This window comes from Euprymna scolopes, chromosome 23 (assembly GCF_053919585.1).
Source record: "Euprymna scolopes isolate OS-2025 chromosome 23, ASM5391958v1, whole genome shotgun sequence".
NCBI classification, from domain to species: Eukaryota; Metazoa; Mollusca; class Cephalopoda; order Sepiida; family Sepiolidae; genus Euprymna; species Euprymna scolopes.
The window spans coordinates 17,811,212-17,832,217 of NC_136504.1; the positions used below are offsets into that span (position 1 = coordinate 17,811,212).

Genomic DNA, 21,006 nt, shown 5'->3' on the forward strand with positions numbered 1-21,006 from the left:
ATCCTAAGTAATTTGTAATTGTATTTTGAGTGCTCCTTGCACTGAGGATCAACAAAAAAATACCAAAATTCGACAAAATGCATCTGTAGAAGGTCGGTGATGACGTCAATCAAAACGTTGTGAAAAGAACACTCAAGATAAGAACAGTAGTCCAAAGAATTTAAATAATACAAATAATCCTCCTCAAAAAAAATTCAGAAATATTGAATTTTCTAATTCTTCCAAAGAGATTAGTATACAAATATTAAAATTGTTAATCCGACAAAATACTATAAAGGCAATAAAATAAAATATGTATTAGATACGTTTGAAGCCAAAACAATGCATTTTTACAAAATAAACATTTATTTTGATATTTTTGTTTGAAATTTATAAATATATTTCAAAGCTACACTTCATCTTGAGTATGTCTTTTTTTTTTCCATGTTATTGTTGGAGCATAGAATCAGTAAGTAAAAGTCTGGTTATTGCTTTTCTGGTAGTCTTTTCAAATGTCGGAATAGCGTGTTGGTCACGCAGAATTCATGTTAGGATTTGTGTTCCTTGATGGATCTGTTTATTTTCTAATAATGTGTTTTGGCTTCAAACATATCTAATATGTATTTTATTCAAACTACACAGTGCTTCTATCAAGGAACATAAACCCTAATGTGAATTCCGCGTGACCAACGCACCGTTCTGACATTTGAAAAGACTACCGTAAAAACAACAAATGGACTTCTACCGATTCTATGCTCCAACAACAATATGGCAAGAAAAAAAAAAAAAACATACTGAAGATGAAGTATAGCTTCGAAATATATAAATTTCAAACAAAATAAATATCTGTTTATTTTGTAATAATGCGTTGTTTTGGCTTCAAACGTATCTAATACTTATTTTACTTTATTCAAACTCAACAGCACTTCTATCAAGTAACACAAATCCTAACGTGAATACCATAAAGGCATTTGCATACTTTTAAAGAAATAATGTTAAAATTCCCATTAAAAACTGATTACTTTTGTTGTCAAACGATAAAATTGATAATATAATGAACACTTCTGTTCATCTATATTTCTGATTTTCATCGTTTGTTCTTTAAGAAAAGCGAGCAGAAATTTTGTTACATGGTGTAAATTTCATATTTTTCTCGCTGTTGGAACAGAAGTAAATTAAAATAGATTTTTATTTATTTATTTTTTGTGTGTGGTCGTGTTTTTGAGGTCAACGAAAAACAATAAGCTTAAGTAATACCACATGCTGAGTGTATATTTCGACTGATAATGTTATTAATTACTAACAAAAAACAACAATTAGATTCTTTTTCTTTACATTGGTGAGGATGCAAGTTGGTTTAGAGAAACAAAAAATTGCAACAACTTGCTATATATTTTAGCATTGTTTGTTTTTTTTTTAAAGTCAAGTTTGAATTTAAAAAACAAAAACGTACATTTTCCGTTTTTAAATTTATGATGAAAAATTACTTTCATATCTTAACTGACAAACTAGTTAGTCAATTCAAATAATATATCCGCCATTCTTTGGTTTGGGAGAAATACTTTAAATTTGCTTTTAAACATGAATATATTGAAGTCAGAAATGACCTTCTATATTGTCAAAATTGAATTCTTTGACTATAAAGAAAATAGAAGTGTAGGAGCGATGGGGTGGAAATCGTTTTGCAAAAACAAAATATGCTATAGCTGTTGCAAACTCCTGTTTAATGTTTGATAACGAATTTGAAATAAGGATTTTTTGGTAACAATGCGACTCACAAAGTTACTTTAGTTTTTTTTTTTTTTTTACATGGGGGTCACCACTTGTCAAAGCCCGAAGGCCACTCAGGGATAAGGGTTATTGCATGTACAGTAATCAATGAGATAGTATTGTAGTAATCATTAGTATTAAGGGTTTTGATAGAGTGTCTTACTTAAGGGGGCGGTTTGTCAGGAGTTTGTTTATGTTGGACTTGAAGACGTCCAAGTTGTAGTCAGGTGGGAAACAGGCAAGCGGCAGAGAATTCCACTGGCGTGCAGTTCTAAGAAAGAAGCTTTGCTCATGGAATCTACGTTTGGATTTAGGCACAGATAAAGAGTGGGGAAAATTATTGACAGTAGTTTCAGCCAGACGGGTGTTTCTTGTGAAAAATTGGTGAGGGGGGGGAGGGATTGGAGCTCAGACGAGCACCTGCCATGGAAATGGCAATAAAACAAAGACAGGCTTGCAACGTCTCTTCTGTGGGAGAGAGGTTCCAGGGAAGAGAAAAGGGCATCCCCCACTAAGCCACAAAGTCTATTTTGTACTCTGTCAAGGCAGGATAGGCTGTTTTTAACAACTCCTGTCCAAATGTGGCAGCAGTACTCCATCTTTGGACATACTTGGCTTTTATAAAGATATAGAATTGCATCAGTAGTGAGATATCTTCTGGAGCGGTAGAAGGATCCCACCATTTTCCCAGCATCCCTGGCAACAGATTTGATGTACGTGTTCCATTTTAGATCAGGAGTAAAGGTCAAACCCAGAAGCTTGTCAAAACATGGAGCCTCTCCAAGACGAGAGCCATCCATTTCAATTGATGCCAGATGGGGATCAGAGCGTTGATGATGTAAAGATAGAAGCTTGGTTTTAGATGCATTAAAAGTGACCAGCCGCCTCTTCCCCCATTGTACCACGTGCTCAAGATCAGAGGAGAGAGAATTAGAGAGAACTTCGTCATTTACGGCCTTTGATGTGTTGCCATAGATGGTCGTGTCATCAGCATAGATGTCAACGAATTATTTAAGTATGTGTTTTGGGAGATCATTGATGTAGATCAGGAAGAGAGTTGGACCCAGGATGGACCCTTGAGGGACTCCAGCATTAATACTGTGGGCCTCTGATTTCTGCCTATCAACAGAACAGGTACTCTACAGGTACTGTACTTCAATAAGTAATGCCTCTGATTCACTTCCAGTTGTCTGATCTAGCTGTAATTTTGTATGAGCAATGCTTTATATCTCCATGGATTATATGCCAAATTACAGCTCTGTACTAATTGTGATTTTTCATTTACGAGTGTTTAAAAACGGAGCCAAGTATGAAATGAAGCCTGTGTAATAGTGTGTAGTGATTCGGACATTGTATTTGAAAGGACACACACCACAGGAAACTTTTGAGGAAATGAAAGAAGCATATGGTAATGATGACCCATCATTTGACCTTGTAAAACATTGGAATCGTGAATTCAAACATGGTCATGAATCCGTGGTTGTCCCCCTCTTCTGCTATTGATGAGGCATCTGTTGAGGTTGGGTTTCTATTTTGGAAGATCAATGCGTGACTTTGCCAAATAGCCCAAGAGATCAAGATTATTCCAAGGTCTTTGAAAACTATTATTCATGACCCTTTGCATATGCATAAGGTGTCTGTCTGCCAAATGAATTCTCAGGTTGCTGACATCTTTCCAGAAGTGAGAATGCATTGAGTACTTGAGGATGAATTTGGAGATATGTCAAAAAGAGAAGTCAAAATCTTTCAAGAAACTGATTACATAGGATGAAACCTGGGTCTGTCACTATGATCCAGAGACCAAAGCCCAGTCAATGCAGTGAAAGCATTTGGACTTACCACCTTCAAAGAATGCAAGGATGCAGCCCTCTGCTGGCAAGGACATGCTCAGTCTTCCGGGACCAGTACAGAGTAGTGATGACAGATTTCCTGGCAAAGGTTTCCACAATTACAGGAGCCTATTATGCTTCAGTTTTGAGATCAGGCTGTCTAGAGATAAAGTTTCCTCACTTAAAATGCACCAAACATTGATGTTGTTTTGTTTTTTTTACCTTTTGTTTTGCAAAACTCAATCATGTTCAGAAAATTTTTAAAAATAAAAATAATTAAAAAATCAATTTTCCAATTCAAACACCATGAATAAGGAACTTGAGGCATAAAAATATTTTACCAAAATGACCATATTTGGCATTAAATGATTAAATGATCAAGAAGGTTGAAACACCATGAATATTTAAAGAGATAAAAAATTTTAAGCATAAAAACTTTGACTAAAATAATTGGATTCGGCATTAAATAATGCAAAAAAAGCTTAATATGTAGATGTAGTGGCCAAGAAAGAAAATGGTTGCTGAGTTCTTAGGATGCGTTCAACAAGTCTTGCAAATGATGTTTATGTCAATGATTTCATTGGAGAAATCATATTTCGACTTGTCATGCAGCTGTCTGGCAATTTGGAAATAATTCAATGGATTGTCAAGCATCAGTTAATAGCAAATTCTTGCAGGTGTGAAATCTCTAAGTTACATTGAACCATTATTCACAGTCAATTGATGGTTGGAGATGAAAATGTTCAAAAGATAGATTTCGTTATTCAATACAAAAAAAAACTTTTTCCTTACAAACAATTATCTTTGTAATTTATATGTCGAGTAAGGATTTCTCTGTTTCAGGTTTTACATAAAACTTGAACTCAGCAGCCATTTTCTTTGTAGGCTGACGTGTCTACATATAACTCCGTAAAAGGTTGATATGTCATGATAACATAACAAATAGTATAAATGCATAACAACATAAAATTGTATCTTGCTACTAAAAATTGTATACGCAATTTGAATAAAGGCTTGGCTTTGCTTTTTTTTTTTTTTTGCTTTTTTTTTTTTAGACAGGAATCACCACTTATCAAGGCCCGGAGGCCACTCGAGGATAAGGGTTAATGGGTATATATTAGTCAATGTGACTATAGCATAGTAAACATAAGTAGTGGAAATTTTGTAAATTGGATTACTTAGGGTGACAATTCACCAAGAACTTGTTTATGTTGGATTTGAAGACAATCAGATTGTAGTCAGCTGGAAAGCAGGCAAATGAAAGAGAGCTCCATAGGCGTGCCGTTCTAAGAAAGCTTTGTTCATGGAATCTACATTTAGGTTTAAGCACAGATAAAGAGTGTGGGAAATTATTGATAGTGGTTTTGACTAGGCAAGTGTTTTTTGTGAAAGTTTGGCGAGGGGGGTACATAAACATTGTGCAACCAAGCCAAACCTGCGTGCCTTTACAAATGAGTTGGCAACATTTTTTATGCCCACCACAAATCACAATGGAATTAAGAGCTAGGCTGGAGTCATCTTAAAAACTGAGTTTTCTAACCTGGCGACATATCTACCCCTTAATGAGAGACTCTTCAAAGCCAATGCCAATTCTTTTTGCCTGTACTGTCCAGATATTGAAGAAGAAACACTCAAATGCCCATTCTTCAAGTGCAGCAAGCTGTGAGAGTTTTGAAAGTATGTTAATGAGGTGATGGCTCATGTCATCCCCGAGCAGTTGGTATCTCTTCACACTTGGAGAGAAGGAGAGCCGCCTTCTGATTATGATCTGATTTTGCACTTTAAACATCAGCTTAAAGTTAAAATCAGATGTGATAGAAGGTTGCATTCAATTCAAAAGAAGATGATACACATCACTAGCTTATGTGTGTTTGAACGAACCAAGTTTGATTACGTGTTCCCTGTCCAAGCATAGTGCACACCAATTAAAGGTCTCATCAGATGCCATCTCAGTTAGCAAAGTCTCTTAGCTATTGATATAAGTGAGCTTCGTCCCCATTCTTTTTTGTACTATTAGAGATTCTCACTTAACATCTTTATTTTGTCCACACAACTATCTCAAAAGACAACTCCATTTCCCACAAAATCCATTCTTTTGATACTCTTGATAAGCCTCATCCCTACATAGGAACTAATTCATTTTTTTTAGGGGGGAGAGGGGCTAGTGAAAAGACCCTAGCAAACAGTGAGCAGCTCATTTTTAATTTTGAAACTTTTCTTTGCACTTTAAATATTTGCTGATTTTACATTATTTTCTTTCTTTTTGGTTTATTTTTTTTAAAAAGAAATCTTATATTATCCCTTTCCTTCATAAAAGCCCGCTTTTTTCTTTCTTTTTTTTTTTTTAAACGGCGCTTATTTTTATTGATGCTCAAGTAAAATATGGCAATCTATATATATAAAAGGCAAAATGTGTGTGACTATTTCATGTATGTCTCGCAAAGGCTTCTTCCGCACACGCTCCCGGGGGAGGGGGGGGGTTACTATCGCTTACAACTGTTTATATACCCCCTATATCATAATATCTAGGGCTTGGGAACGCGGGTCATCTCTAGATTTATTTACGTTGACTTTTATGAGATTCGCGCTATTTCGCTCTGTCCCCTATTTGTCCTGCATTTTAGTATAAATAAAGTGAAATTAAATTAAAACGTTGTGTTCTCGGCTTTCGCACTGCTTCCCCCCCTTCCCACCATCATCTGGGGGGGGGAAGTGAAAACTAAAAATAACGATCCCGCGATGACCTCATTTAGCGTCTTCCTGTCAATCAAACCTCTTTTACTAGCTTTATAAGCCTTAACTTAACAGCTAATAAATTACTCTCACTCGTGGTCGAGACCGTTAAGTAGTTGGCATTGGTTTCCACCTCCGCGTCAAGGCTTCCGGGTTCAATCCCTCCTCCCGATCAAAACTATTTTTTTTTCTTTTACACCTTTAAACACCCGGGCAACGTTTTTTTTTATTACTTTGCTTATTCTTTAGTTTACCCCTCCCCCATACACAGGTTTATTTATGCCATTTTTTTTTCAGTTTTGGTTTTTTTTTTTTTTTTTTTTTTTTTTACAGTCTTTTTTATAATATTTAAGCAGGATTATTAATTACCCCCCCCCCATACACACACCTACAAACACCCGGACAACGCCGGGTAACCCCCCCCCCGCTAGTTAAAAATAAAATAGAAAACTTATCAATATACTTATTTATCAGTGAAAAATATTAGTGTACACCAAAAATTATGGAAAACAAGAGAGTAGAACTTTATTTAAAAAAAATTAAATTAATTTACTATTCAGAATCCATGAACTCCGAATGACAAGCTGGCATGTCGTCTATTTTTAGAAGGGAGATAATATTCTACGACATGTTGGTTTTGACATGAATGCCATCCAGAGTTCATGGACTATGAATATTAAATTAATTTTATTTTTTTATTAAAATTTTATTTGCTTATTTTCCATAATATTTTTCATTGACAGGTAATTATATTCATAAGTTTTCCCATTATTTGATTTTGAACTGGAATATTACACTGAAGTGTCAATCAAATTAGAAAATTATTTCTGTTTTGTTATTTTCTGATTTTGAAGTTTTTTAATAAAAATATACAGGTCTCCTCAACAAGCAAAATATTTACTTTCACCATGACTAATGTTTTTGCAAAATTTTTTTAAATCCAAGGCGTGATTATTGAGAAAAGTGCAAACAAAAGTGCAAATGAACGATTTTGGGGGAAATTTTATTCCTACAATACCCCCCTAGGAAGTCAACCAGAGTTATCCCGTAAAATCTGTTCTGGCAAAAATTTACTTTCACCATGATTAATGTTTGTGCAAAATTTCAAAAAAAATCCTAGAAAAGTGAGAACAAACAACCGGATGTTAATTACTAGATTCAATCTCTCCTTTGTTGGGGGACAACAAACATGAATCTTTCCTTTAGTTTTAAAACATTTACACACACGGAGTATGTCGCAAAGAACAGAAAATTTATTTCCGTTAATAATTACAAGAAAACTTTTCAGCAACTAATTACTATGGCTAAAGATACACTACATGAAAGTGCTTCCTTCAAGCTCCTAGGCTTAACATTAACAAACAACATGAATTGAAACAAATACATTGAGGTAATTGTCAAGGCTGCTGCAAGAAGGTGGGCTCCCTCTACCGTGCTAGAAGATTACTCACACCTGAGAGTATCCTGTACCTCTATAAAGCCACTATTCGCGCATGCATGGAATATCATTGTCACATCTGAGCTAGTGCATCTGCCATTAGTATTTCATCCCTGGATGGGGTTAAAAAAAAAACAAAAAAAAACGAGTTGCTAACCTAATAGGTCTTGCATTGTCGGCCAAACTCTGTCCCATTGCCGAAATGTGGCATCCGTATGTCTGTTTTACAAGTGCTTGGACGAACTCAAAGCACTAGCACCCCCTCGATGTAAATACGCTTGATAAACAGCAAAATCCCACCCTACACTGTAGAGATCCGTAGATACTGAAAAGCCTTTTACTCAAATAGTTTCTTCCTTCAAACTGCTAAATTTTGGAATTCCCTTCCAGGCTTCTGCTAGCCTGACTGTACTGACATGCAGAAGTTCAAATGTAATGTGAACAGACAACTCGCTGCCCAGCTCCCCACATGGTATCTCTGCAAATTTAGTCCCAAATAGTAGCTCCTTGCGAGTCAGTGGGACTGTGCCTTGTTTGGAGTGAAAAAACAAGATAAATAATAACTCTACTCACTTTTTCTTTTGTAACAACGAGATTTATTTCTGGGTACTTCCTCCTAATAAAATGTGATCATCTTCTCTCACGTGATCATACTCCTATCTGACCTCTCGAACATCATCCGCCAAATGTGATCGCTGGTCTGTGCACATGCTCTTTTTATAGATTTTTTTTCCTTCATACACTACTCGGCATTTGCATGGATGCATCCACGCTCTGCTACAGGAATACCAGGTGCTGTATGTAGGAGCATGTTGACATCTCGTTGCAAGAACAGCAAAACCCTCACATTGTCATCTTTCCTTAACTGGAATATACATGCAACTGAGGATCCCTTCCGAACTTGATATTCCCATGAAACATCCTCTTACAGGGGAAGCCGGTTCAACTCAGGATGAATGTCACTGGCATCAATATTTTAAGAGAACATGGATTTTAGCAACAAAAAGCAAATGTTAGCAAAGCAAATACCGACCATGCTGCTACAGGAGTTTTGCTAAATAAAAATATGGGGATTTTATTTTAAATGTGTACTGACCTTATTTTTGAACAAACTAACAGTAAGAAGCGCTGTCGCCTCAGCAGTAGAGTTTCAATCCTGGCTTGAGGTAGTTGCTGTCTAGCTAGTCTAGCTGGTCTGAGCTGTGATACAGCGAGACAGAACTGTATGTGGATGACTACAAATGCTCCCTATCTTGGATTGAGCTTATGGGGGCCGAAATAACAAGCTGCTGCTAGCCTAAAAGGCAATGCTCTTTGTGTAAACAAATGGCGCTTAGGTCGTTTGGACAATGTTTAACATTACCCATCTCAGTAGCAGAATGTAGGGAGAACCCTTCATACTGAGACAATTACTATTTATTTGGATGCTGCCAGAGTGCCCCCTTTTTTTGAGGGAGCTGGTTTTTCCCCCAACATTAAAAACGACCTTTGTGGGAGGTTTAAAAGCAACGCCATTTCTGCAAGTCATCTTTTTGATTAACTGCGTTTAATTTGAACGCTTTACACTTCCGGTCGCGTTATGGTGTAGTGGTAAGACGTCAAATTTTTTTTCTCACTTCGCGTCACAAGTTTGTGCCTGCTTGCCTACTACAACTCTTTTTTTTTTTTTAAACACCTCCGGGCAATGCCAGGCATCCAGGCAAGTAATAAAGAGGTTTTTATGGAGGTGGGTGGGGGATGAAAAGATATACATTAAATAAACGGAAGAAAATATTGTAAACACAGGTTTTAAAAGCAACAAAAAAAACATCCTGGTTTTCATCTTTAAAATATTCTGAGCAGACGTTTTGTTTTATCACCATTTGATTGGCTAATTTAGTTATGTGAAACAAAATGTTCATTACGATATATATTAAATAAACCAAAAAGAAAATATTATAAAAACAGGTTTTAAAGGCAAAAAGACATCCCGATTTTCATTTTTAAAATAATCTGAGCAGACGTTTTTTTGTTTGTTTGTTTGATCACCATTTGACTGGTTACTTTGAGTCATGGGAGACAAAACCTTGATTGTGATTGGTGGCGGGCATAAAAAGTGAGACCTCAAATCAACTTATAATTTTCATTATTAAATTCGCTTAAAAGAAAAAAAAAACAAATCCGTTATTTTGTTTAATGTTTTCATTAATAAGAATACTAATAATTTAATCAGCTGCTTCCGAAGTTTATGTTCGCTTGAATATATACTGAATTATTCCCCTTGCATACAAAAGAATAGCTACGTATACATACCGTATTATATTTCGAAATAAAGATCCAGGAATTCAATTGTTTTCACTTAACAATGACCGAACAATTTATTTTTAAGAGTTTACTTTTGGTAAATCTTTGAAGACAAAGGAATGCTACTGAAACTAGGACAACACTGTGTTGTGTTGTGTGTGTGTGTTTGAAACATTCATGTCGGTACGGAATGTATGGCGATTGTCAAAATTTTTAACAAAAAAGAAAAAAAAAAAAAGCAATGAAAAAATAGAAAAAGAAAAAAAATGTGAACAAATAACTTATCAAAGGCAATAAAAGTTACTTTACTACCTACCTAATGTGTATAAGTATTTTAATTTATTTACATTTAATTTTTCCTTAAAATTTAAACTTAGACTTAGGAAAAATGGCCACCGTCGACTAACGACCAAAATTTGTAACTTCTTATTTCATTTTCTTCTTTCAATTAGTCAGAAAAGTAAATTTTATTGCATTTGGAACAGTTATTTGTAGTATTTTTTTTTTTTTTTTTCACATAAAAATACGAAAAACCCATCAAACAAATTTTGGTTATTTCTGAAATTTCGGCAGCCATTGCAAAACCCAAATCTAAATTTTAAAGAAATTAAACGTGGGCATTTTAACAAGAGCCAACAAAACAAAAAAGATGAAAAACAGAAATTATATATACAACAAATGGTGCTAGTGCACTTACTGATCCGCGCTATTTTTTAAATCGTATTTCCAAGTTTAATTAAAGTTTTATGATATGTATTTTTATTCCATTGTAAAGTTAAAGTATAGAATAGGTACAAAACACCCTCCCCTCCCCATGTTAAGAATGCCTTTTTAAATAATAACGTTATTATTTCAGCACGGATCAATAAGTGCACTAGTACCCAACAAATAAATGCTAGCAAAGGCAAGATAGGCTATTCTTCTATCTACCTGGATAATTTTTTTTTTTTTTTTTGTGGTTTAAAATATTTTAAAGCGGGGTTTTGTTCAAAAGTTTCAGTTAAAACGGAAAAAAATCATGGCTATAAGAACATTTATGTAAATAAAAGGCTTTTAAGATACTTTAATACACACGCACACAAACAAAAAAGAAATGGAGCAGGTAGGTAAGAAAAAAAAAATGGTGCTTGTTAGGAATGATAATAAAAATTTTAAAAAAATGAATTTCAACTAAAAGCAATGTTATCTCATTAATTATCATGTTGAAAATTAGTAACATATCACTACATTATTACATAAAATATTTACTTTCACGGCCCAGTGATCCGCCATTATTATTTTGAAATATAACTTAAGCTAAACAACTCGTAGTTTGGAATGCTAACAAAGAAATTTAGTTTTCTCCCACTGGAAGAACTTAGACATCAAGCTCGGAAAGTGGGATTGAGAAGTCAGCGCCCCAGGAGGGGCAGTCTGGCCTGCAAAAAAAAAAAAAAAAAAAAAAAAAATGCCTGAGCAGCGCCGTCAGCATAATCCTGTAAGGGTGCTTCAGGCGATTAGCAATAAACTAACTAACTCCCCAAACAGAAGGCAGAGCCTGGGAGTGTGGACCTCCTAGAACTACATTCCCACCACCACCGCAAAATCAACAGGGACCAGGTCATTACAGGAATGGTCTAATCTCTAGATTTTGGGGCCCAGGGTAAAAATCCTAGAAAATTTCTTTATTATTTAAGTAAAACTTGCAATTTATTTTGAAAGCAATTTTCATTATTAATTAATTTCCTACTTTATCACTTTTCGTAATTTTTGGATATGTTACTAATTTCGACATGACAATTAAGAAGATAACATTGGTTCTAGTTGAAATTCAATGTTTCGATTTTCGTTATTATTTCGAACAAGTACCAGTAACTTTTATTGCTTTTGGTAGCAGTTATTTGTTGACTTTTCTCGCCCTCTTTTTTCTGTTGCGAGTCCTTGACAATCGTCAAATGCTTTTATAAACAAAAATGATGGGGTTGTATGCTTCTAAACAGGATAAGATAAAAAGAAAAACCGTGTGCATAGGCGATAAAAATAGTTTTGTGTATTTTTTTTATTTTTAATTATAACACTAACCGATTTCTTATTCACTAACATTAGGCACGGCCAAAACAGAAGGGAATAACTATTTTTTTGATGGAGTCTCTCTTTATAATAAGTCTACCAAAAATCAAATAATTATCCAATCACTACGAAATTTTCACCGATTATTAAGTAACGAATGAACTTTATAATGGTGTGCTTTTTTTCATAATCAATACATACATATATATAGCTTACAACCCCCTTCTTTATTTGTGGTTACAAATATACTTAAAATAATCAGCTGAAACTAAAAATATATTGTATTGTGAAGAGGGGGAAGATTTTTAGATTTAAAAAAAACAAAAAAAAAAACACTTGCGCACGTATCAGATTTTAAGGTTGAAAATCCAAATTTTGACTTTGTTTAATTTTCCTCTTGTGTTTTGAATTGTGAAATTCATTGAATATGTTAATAATTATTGTTTCAAATTAGCAAAAAAAAAAAAAAAAAAAAAAAAAATTATATATATATATATATATATATATATATATATTCATTATTTTTACGAAAAACACTTTTAAATCTTTGAAAAATAAATTAATAATTTTCTTTTAGTGAGCTCAATATTACTAATATACCATTAAATAGGAAATGCTTTGAAGAATCGATATAAAAAAAAAAAAAAAAAAAAAATCAAATAATTGCACATTTTGCTAAAAATACGATAATTTCTTTTGTCACTTTATTGTTACATGATATTACCTTAGCTATGGTAGATCATAAGGCCTAAAACATTTATCTTTCCTTTTCCAAAATTGCATCAAATTTTAATGAAAGTCTTTTTCACAAATTATGCGATAAAAAATTGGGGAAAACCAATTTTATATGGTTTTTGGAAAAAACAATTTTATATGGTTTATGGAACAAGTATATGGTTCACAGGTTACAAAAGGGAAAATGATTGTAATCATGAAATTAAAAATACATTCAGCTTATGAAAATAAAAGAATTTATGGTTGATGTAAAACAAAATATCAGAAAACAAAGCAGTGTTAATTCATTTTTATTTACAGGTATTTTACTAGAAAAAATTTAAAGCTTGATAGAAATTAGTGTGAAGGAAAAAATATAAAGCAAAAATATAATAGTGAGGGTATTTCACCATAAATAATGCATGGAATTATAATTTAATTCAATTATTTAAAAAAAAAAAAGGGGGGGGCATTTGCCTATTTGGTTATATTAAAAAATATTTTAAAGGTAGGAGTGAAGAACTGAAGAAGTGTGTGTGTGTGGGGAGGGGGTTATGTCATCCATCGTTGTCGATGAAGACTACAAACATCGCTGGTTTTAGGGCTAAGATCAGAGTGTACTATCTGTTCTGCTGCTACACTTAACCTATCCTTTCCTCGTTCAATGAAGGAGAAATCTTTTTAGGCTGGGGCAATTTTAATTTTTTTCTTATCTAGAGTGCCCCATTTTGGGGAGTTTGATTTTCCCCACGTTAAAAAACGATATTGTGTTTAACTCTGCCCTCCTGGGGAGCAAGTGAATAAGAACATCACTGGTTTGTCAACTATCTGATGATGCTGTGACTTGCGTTTGATTTAGTTTAAAGTATGGGGGACTTGCATCTACCACACTCTCGTTCAGAAACACTTGGTCCTGATGGCAAGACAGGGTTAAGACAACCAAGCGTGATAAGATGCTGGAGTTGTCTCCAACACATACGGCGCCTAGGATTCCCAAGATGGTGACCCATCCGATACTAGTCAGCCTCATTGTTTCTTAACTTTGGGAGTTATGTATGCAATACATAAATATATATTTATATATATATATATATATATATATATATATATTGCTTATGAAAAAAAAAATTAAACCCTTATAAAGTTGATTCTTCACTTAATCGTCAAAACAAACATCAAAAATACATGGCAATTTACAGGACTAAATGAACTTCATTTAGTCCTGTAAAGGCTACCATATATATATATATATTTTTTTTTTCCCAAAAATAATATCATTAAATTTTGGATTTTTTAATTTTGCCACACGAAATCTATAGAGCGAGATAAGATGGAATTATTTGAAATTCAAGTACTTATGTTATAATATTTTTGCATATTCTTATAGCAAATCATCTTATTTAGACCCCCCCCCAAAAAAAAAAAAAATTGATTCAATAACCTTTTAAAAATGGTGGTGAATGGTGTTTTTTTTGGAAAATTTAAAATTCTATTAAAAATAGAAACAGTTTTATATTATTCTGCTTTCCATATGATAAAATTCAGGCTTTTATCTTTCTGGAGAAAAAAAAAAAAGATAGCTCAAGAATAATAGATTTTAATTTGTTAAAAAAAATAGCTTTTTCTTCCATTTTTTGGCCGTGCCTATCTAAAATTAAACCAAACAATAAATAAAAATAAGAGCAAAAACGACGATAATAATAACGATGATAATAGATAAGGAAACAAGGATTAAAATACCAAACTAATTAATAAGCAAATCCTATTACTGTTTGACAGCTCAACTTACCCCACTTCCGGTTTTACGATATCCCTGCTCCTTTTTTTTTTTTTTTAACAACATTCTTTGGTTCTTTTCTTTTTGAAAAAAAGAGATGTGGTTCTCGAAATATTAAGGACTTCACTAACTCGATTATCCCAAACAGTAAGTTCACATTTACTGATTTGTATTTGTGATTGTTTTGGAAAATAAATGGATATACGAAGATAAAAAAAAAAAATTATAAGACCTCCTTTCATTTGTCCATAGGTCATCCAACCTCAACACTCTGTTCCCTGCATTGCTATAGCCTTCTTATACTACTCATATATATTAGGTTGGTGCAAAAATAATGATTTTTGAAGTTCAACATAATAAAACCATTATTTTTGCACCAACCTAATATATATTAAATACTAGCCTGGGTGTCTGGCGTTGCATAACTGGTTGGCAGTGTGTGTTGAGCAAAAAAGAAAAAAAAAAAAAAAAGAAGTGGTAGTAGTCAGGCAAACCGAAACCCGTACCGTAAAGGAGGAAAAGAAAGTGAAAAAACAAAACAAAAAAACTTGACATCTTTGCAATTGTGTTCATCACCAAACAGGAAGTGTCGAAGGTTTAAATTAAAGCTAGTCAATCGAAAAAAGGAGATGACGTTCGAAAATATCAGTGAATAAAGCGACTCCTCCCTGTAAAAAAAAATGCCCAGTCGAGGGTGTAGGAATTAATGTTTTTAGCTAACTTTTTGATATTTGTCGTCCGAAGGGTCGAGCTTCAAAACAATACCAATCTCATGAAAATCCACTGTCTCTGTAGAAAGTTTTATGCATACAAACATACATACATACATTGAAACAGACAGGTAAGATGTATATTATAGACTAGCCTGGGTGCCCGGCGTTGCCCAAGTGTTTGGAAGTGTGTGTTAAGAAAAAAAAGTGGTAATAGGCAGGCAGGCTACATCTTTGCCATTGCATCCATCGCCAAACACGAAGTGGCGAAGGTTTAAATTAAGGCTAGTCAATCAAAAAGAGGGGATGACTTTCGAAAATATCGGTGAAAAAAGCGGCCCCTCCTTAAAGAAAAGTGCCCAGTCGAGGGTGAAGGAGTTAATGTTTTCAGCCAATTTTTTCGATATTTGTCGTCTGAAGGGTCTGGCTTCAAAACAATACGAATCTTGCAAAAACCCGTTACCTCTGTCGAAAGTTTTAGGCATACGTAAACAGACAGGTGAGATTTATATAATAGATTATTAGACTATGTATTTATTTCTCTACACTGTGGGAAATATGGCACCAAGGCTGGAAAATGGAATTGAAAAGTCAGCGCCCCAGGAGAGGAGCGATCTGGCCATGCAAAAGATGCTTGTGCAGCCCTATCAGTATTCCCCAGCGATTAACAACTAATCCCTTCTAAAAGAGAGAAGGCAAAGCCTGGAAGGATGGACCTCTTAGAACTATACAGAACAAACATTACACCGCTATTGTCACAGAACAGGTCATTACAGGAATGGTGTAAACTCTGTTGGGTTATAATGATGAACCATTTCGAATTAAAATCTACTTAGTATTACGCATGTAATCTGAAGAAACACACTTGAAATGTGTAAATAATGATTAAGTAAGCGAGATTTTCACACATTTTTTTTTTCTCAAAATGGCTTCTTAGTGAAACCGGAAGGAGGATAAAATGTAAACACCCAACCGATTTAAAGTTAACTGAAAAGAAACACCTTCATTATCTCAAAATAATATTTAATAATTCCAAATTTCCTTCACAATCTTGCGGAAAGAAAGAATGGAGTATAATACATTAAGCGAGATATGCTATTGCTGTGCCGTATTTATTGTTTACTAGCGAGACTTGTGAAAATACTACAGCGGCATCTATATTGTTGCTAGGCATTCCGTGGAAGTTCAGTGTGAATAGAGACCCCGTGATATTATATTAGCCCTTGAATATATCTGGTTATTACGGTTTATCTCCAATATCCTTTACTGTTGGGACGATTAATCGGAAAAATCGGAACAACTGTATCGGAAAAATTTGTGCCTACTTTCCAATGCCAAACACGATTCTTTTAATTGTCTTTTATTTCAATTGTGTTTAAAGCAAAATCTTCCACTGCTGGTAGTAATAATAAAATAAATATTTGATTTTAAACTATCAGTAAAACTAAAATCGGTACTCATGCAGAGAGTAATCCGTGCTGAAATAATAACGTTATTATTTAAAAAGCCATTCTTAACATGTGGAGGGGAGGGTGTTTTGTACCTATTCTGTACTTTAACCTTATAATTGAATAAAAAACATAAAGCTTTAATTAAATGTGAAAATACGATTTAAAAAATAGCGCGGATCACTCTCTGCATTAGCACCCTAAAATCTATAGATCATCCCACATGTGTGTACTTTTACGCTTGAGAAAATATATGCATATTTAACACGTGTTTTTACGGTAATTGGGAATAAAAACTCTATTGTTAAATATTTAGAGATTTTCGGAATCAGGAATTAAGAAAGGAATTGGTAATTATATCGGAATCAGGAAAAATATTGGAATCGTCTCTTCTTCACTAATATCCTTGTAGGAGGAGTCTATGACATATTTCCATTGTATGGACGCCCGTCGCGAAGAGAAACCCCGTGATATTATACCATCTTTAGACAGAACAGATACAACCCTTGGATCCTAGCCAGAAGACCAAGAAAGTATATTTTAGTTTCGCGTACGGACCAAAAGCGACATCAATTTAAAAAAAAAAAAAAAAAAAAAAAAATTGGGGGGTGAGGGTAGAAAGTGTGTTACTACGAACATTAAATTAGCGTGTTTATATACTAATAATGTAATGTTCGTAGCATGTTAACACCCTCTATCCTCCTTTTAAATAAATAGAATCTCCCGGTGGAATAATTTATAATCTCGAAACCGTGACATACGTACGTTAAAGGTACTACGGTATTAATATATAGATAAGAAACTTTATTTAATTTTAGCTGTTCTTATTGTGGAAATGCAAGAAGTGTTAAAAATTAAAAGTTGTCAATATTTCTTTTAAGATAATAGTTATTTACTGTTTTTTTACCGAGAAAAAAGTTGTGAAAGAAATATTTTTATAAGTACTTAAGGTGCAAACACTATAATAGCGAAATTCGGAAAACGAAAAAATCGATTAAAAAAAAAAAAAAGCAATGGTATCTGACATTTGTCAATTTCAACTAAAAACAATCACATCTACTAAATTGACATAGCAGAAGTGTTCAATCTTTATCGTAAAAATGCGCGCAAAAATTGAATGCACACGCGCGCGCAAAAAAAAAGAAAAACATGGCAACCAGTGAAAACAATACGAAATACATTGGATAATAAAGAGGAGAGTGATCCGCGCTATTTTTTAAATCGTATTTCCAAGTTTGATTAAAGTTTTATGATAGTTTTTTTTTTTTATTCAATTGTAAGGTTGAAAGTATAGAATAGGTACAAAACACCATCCCCCTCCCCATGTTAAGAATGACTTTTTAAATAATAACGTTATTATTTACGTCCGGATCACTCTCTGCACTAGTACCAATAAAGATAATATCATTGCCCTTAGATTGATAAATGAACAATCCTTCACATAAGAAGCGTACGCATGTTCTCGTCGAATGGTTCTAATATGGGGGAACGAACGCTGTATTAGAAACTGAGCACTCCTTACAAATATTGAAATTTTTGCTTTTTTAGTAATATGGTGGATTAGTGTCAAATTGATAATCCGTTGAGAAAAGACGAAATGAAAAATATAAGGTGGAGTGGCAGAGTGCGCTCACTTGTTTGCGTGTGTGTGTGTGTGTGTGTGTGTGTGTGTTAACAGCCTTAAAAATATCAAGAAATGATTAATATTTAACGGCGAGACCCTTTTAAGGCAAATGTTATAATAAAAAATAAATAAAAATATTGTGGCCTTATAAATTTTAAGCCCCGTCCCCCAATGTTTGAAGTGTTTCTACACTTTTTAAAAATGTTATGAAGTTATTTTTATTTATTTATTTATTTACCGCCGCCACAAGTGCCAATCTGAATAAGCACCATTTCATCTAACAATAAAAAGGAAAAAATCCGTAAAGTATTAAAAACAAAGGAGCAACCGGAAATGAAGTGGAAACATCAATCGTAAAGATTACTACATTTTTTTTTTAATACTTTACAATAAAGTATTTAGGACCGCTAAAAGTCAAGTTCATTCAACTTTTCTTGGTTTGGCCTTGCATTACTGTTCACTTGTAACGAAGCTTAACTCAGATTATCGTTAAGCCGTTAATGTTATGTTCATGTTAAAAATAAAATAAACAATAATCTCTATCTGAATTACTGTGATTACTTCTCGCGTTTGCTTGTTCATCGTATCGTCACTATTTGACACATAATTTACTATTAGTCGGTTGTTTATTGAATAAATGCTAAAAACTAATCTTTAAAAATCTGTAATTAAAAACTAATTTATTTACGAAATGAAATCCACCAGAATGCATTTCGGTTCATTCGTAAACAAGAAATTTTAATCGATTGTTATTTTTTTTTTGTGTGTGTGTGTGTGTTTTTTTGTTTTTTTTCCCCCCCTAATAATTTTAATAATTTGGTGATAGTGCCGCGGCTGCCGCGCTATTTTTTAAATCGTATTTCCAAGTTTAATTAAAGTTTTATTATATGTTTTTATATTCAATTGTAAAGTTGAAGTATAGAATAGGTACAAAACACCCTCCCCATGTTAAGAATGGCTTTTTAAATAACGTTATTATTTACGTCCGGATCCACTCTCTGCACTAGTACCAATAATTTAATTAAATTTGTAAATTTTCTTTCGTGGTACATCAGCAGAATACGGATCGTGTTGAAATAACATTTAGAAACCACTCTTAACATAGAGAGGGGATGTTTTGTAACTATTCGGTACTTTCACCTAACAATTTAATAAGCAAAAGATACCGTAAGACTTGAATTTAACTCGAAAAACCTATCTTTTAAAAATACTTCCATTCGTATTCTGTATAAGTACTTATTTCATCAATTGATTATCTGTATATTTGTGTATTAAAAAGATTCACGTTGATTGTTTTTTTTTTTGCGGGGGGGGGGGTACTTGTTCAGTTTACAGACCGTTCTGAAATATTATTTAGAAAGCCATTCATAACACGAGGAGGAGACTCTGTTAACTATACTGTATTTTCAGCTAACAATTTAATAAAGATAAATAACAAATAAAAAAATGTAAAAATTAAATTTAATCTGAAAATTATATCTAAAAATAAATAGTAGTCTAGTAGGGTCGATAGACTGCACAAGTACTAAAATGGGTTACATTTTTTTTAACGAAAAGAAAAAGGTAAATAAATACTCATTATTGACAAACCTTTCCCAATGATGAAATCCAAATTAAAATCTGACATAATCCAAAAATCGACGATGTTGATAGAAAAGTTCGACAATGACGTGAACCCGACATTTTTTCTTTTACGGGTAAAAACAAATAGGAATTATTTTAATTTCTAACAACAAAACAACTCACTCGATTGTTCATAGATTCTAAAACAAAAACAAAAAAATAGAGCTAAGGAGGCGGGAGTATATATTCAACTGGTGTTATTGTGTTTTACGCTGCTCTCCGTGTCCACGACTGGAAATCTCGAGTGTTGTGGGTCGCATCAGCCGACGAGTTCCCCCAACAAGCTCCTCTGATATTAGCGGAAGGAAGTGCGAAAAAAAGCGTGTGACCATCAAGGGGAGGTAACGCCGACAGTAGTTGCGTTTTCTAATAGAGTTATCGTCCATTTTGTTGCGAATCATGAAATGCTTCTATTTGTAACCAAATAAAACTCTCTGAACCCAGATCTACAGAGTTTTGCGCGTTCGCTTTTATTATGATCTCATCCTGCGACGTCTCGTGTATTTTTTTCATTTCTATGTGACATGTAAATTATTGTTTTTACTTTTTTACTATCCTATCGAAAATTTCTTGATTCCAATTTTTTTTTTAATGCTTGCATGTCACCGTGCATACTGACGATGTCACAAAAGGTAAATGACGTAACTAAAGGGTGAATGTTAACAGAAGTAAGAGGAGAAGGCGAATGACGTTAAAACATTTTTGGTAAAAGTACATTTTAGGTGTGTATGTTAAGAGACTTACATCAGAAGTTCAACTGGTGGTTTGGTCCACTGGTCCAGTGGCTCCAGTGCCAGTGGTTCCACTGGTTCATAGCCATTAGTGGTCCATGATAACTATATTTAATAATAAGATAAAAATAGATGCATAGAATTTATTGAATTTTGTCATTCCTTGGTGGACAGCTGCACTGCTGCACTTTTCGTGTGTTTTATAGTTTATGCTGTTTATGAGACATTTATGGCCTCGGTATTTATAAAAAGGATTAGAGATAGGGAAGGGTGCCATAGAGGTCACAACCAAGAATAC

General features: G+C 33.7%; 1 protein-coding gene across 1 annotated transcript in view; it reads right to left on the minus strand.

Moving 5' to 3' along the window:
• Positions 1-20,576, minus strand: part of LOC145245779 (signal peptide peptidase-like 2A) — a 199,833-nt gene extending 179,257 nt beyond the window's left edge. The window contains exon 1 of the mRNA XM_080107396.1: positions 19,945-20,576. Coding sequence (XP_079963522.1) covers positions 19,945-20,037 — 93 coding nt within the window. The 5' untranslated portion in view covers positions 20,038-20,576. The remainder of the gene's footprint in view (positions 1-19,944) is intronic.
• Between the last annotated feature and the right edge of the window lie 430 nt (positions 20,577-21,006).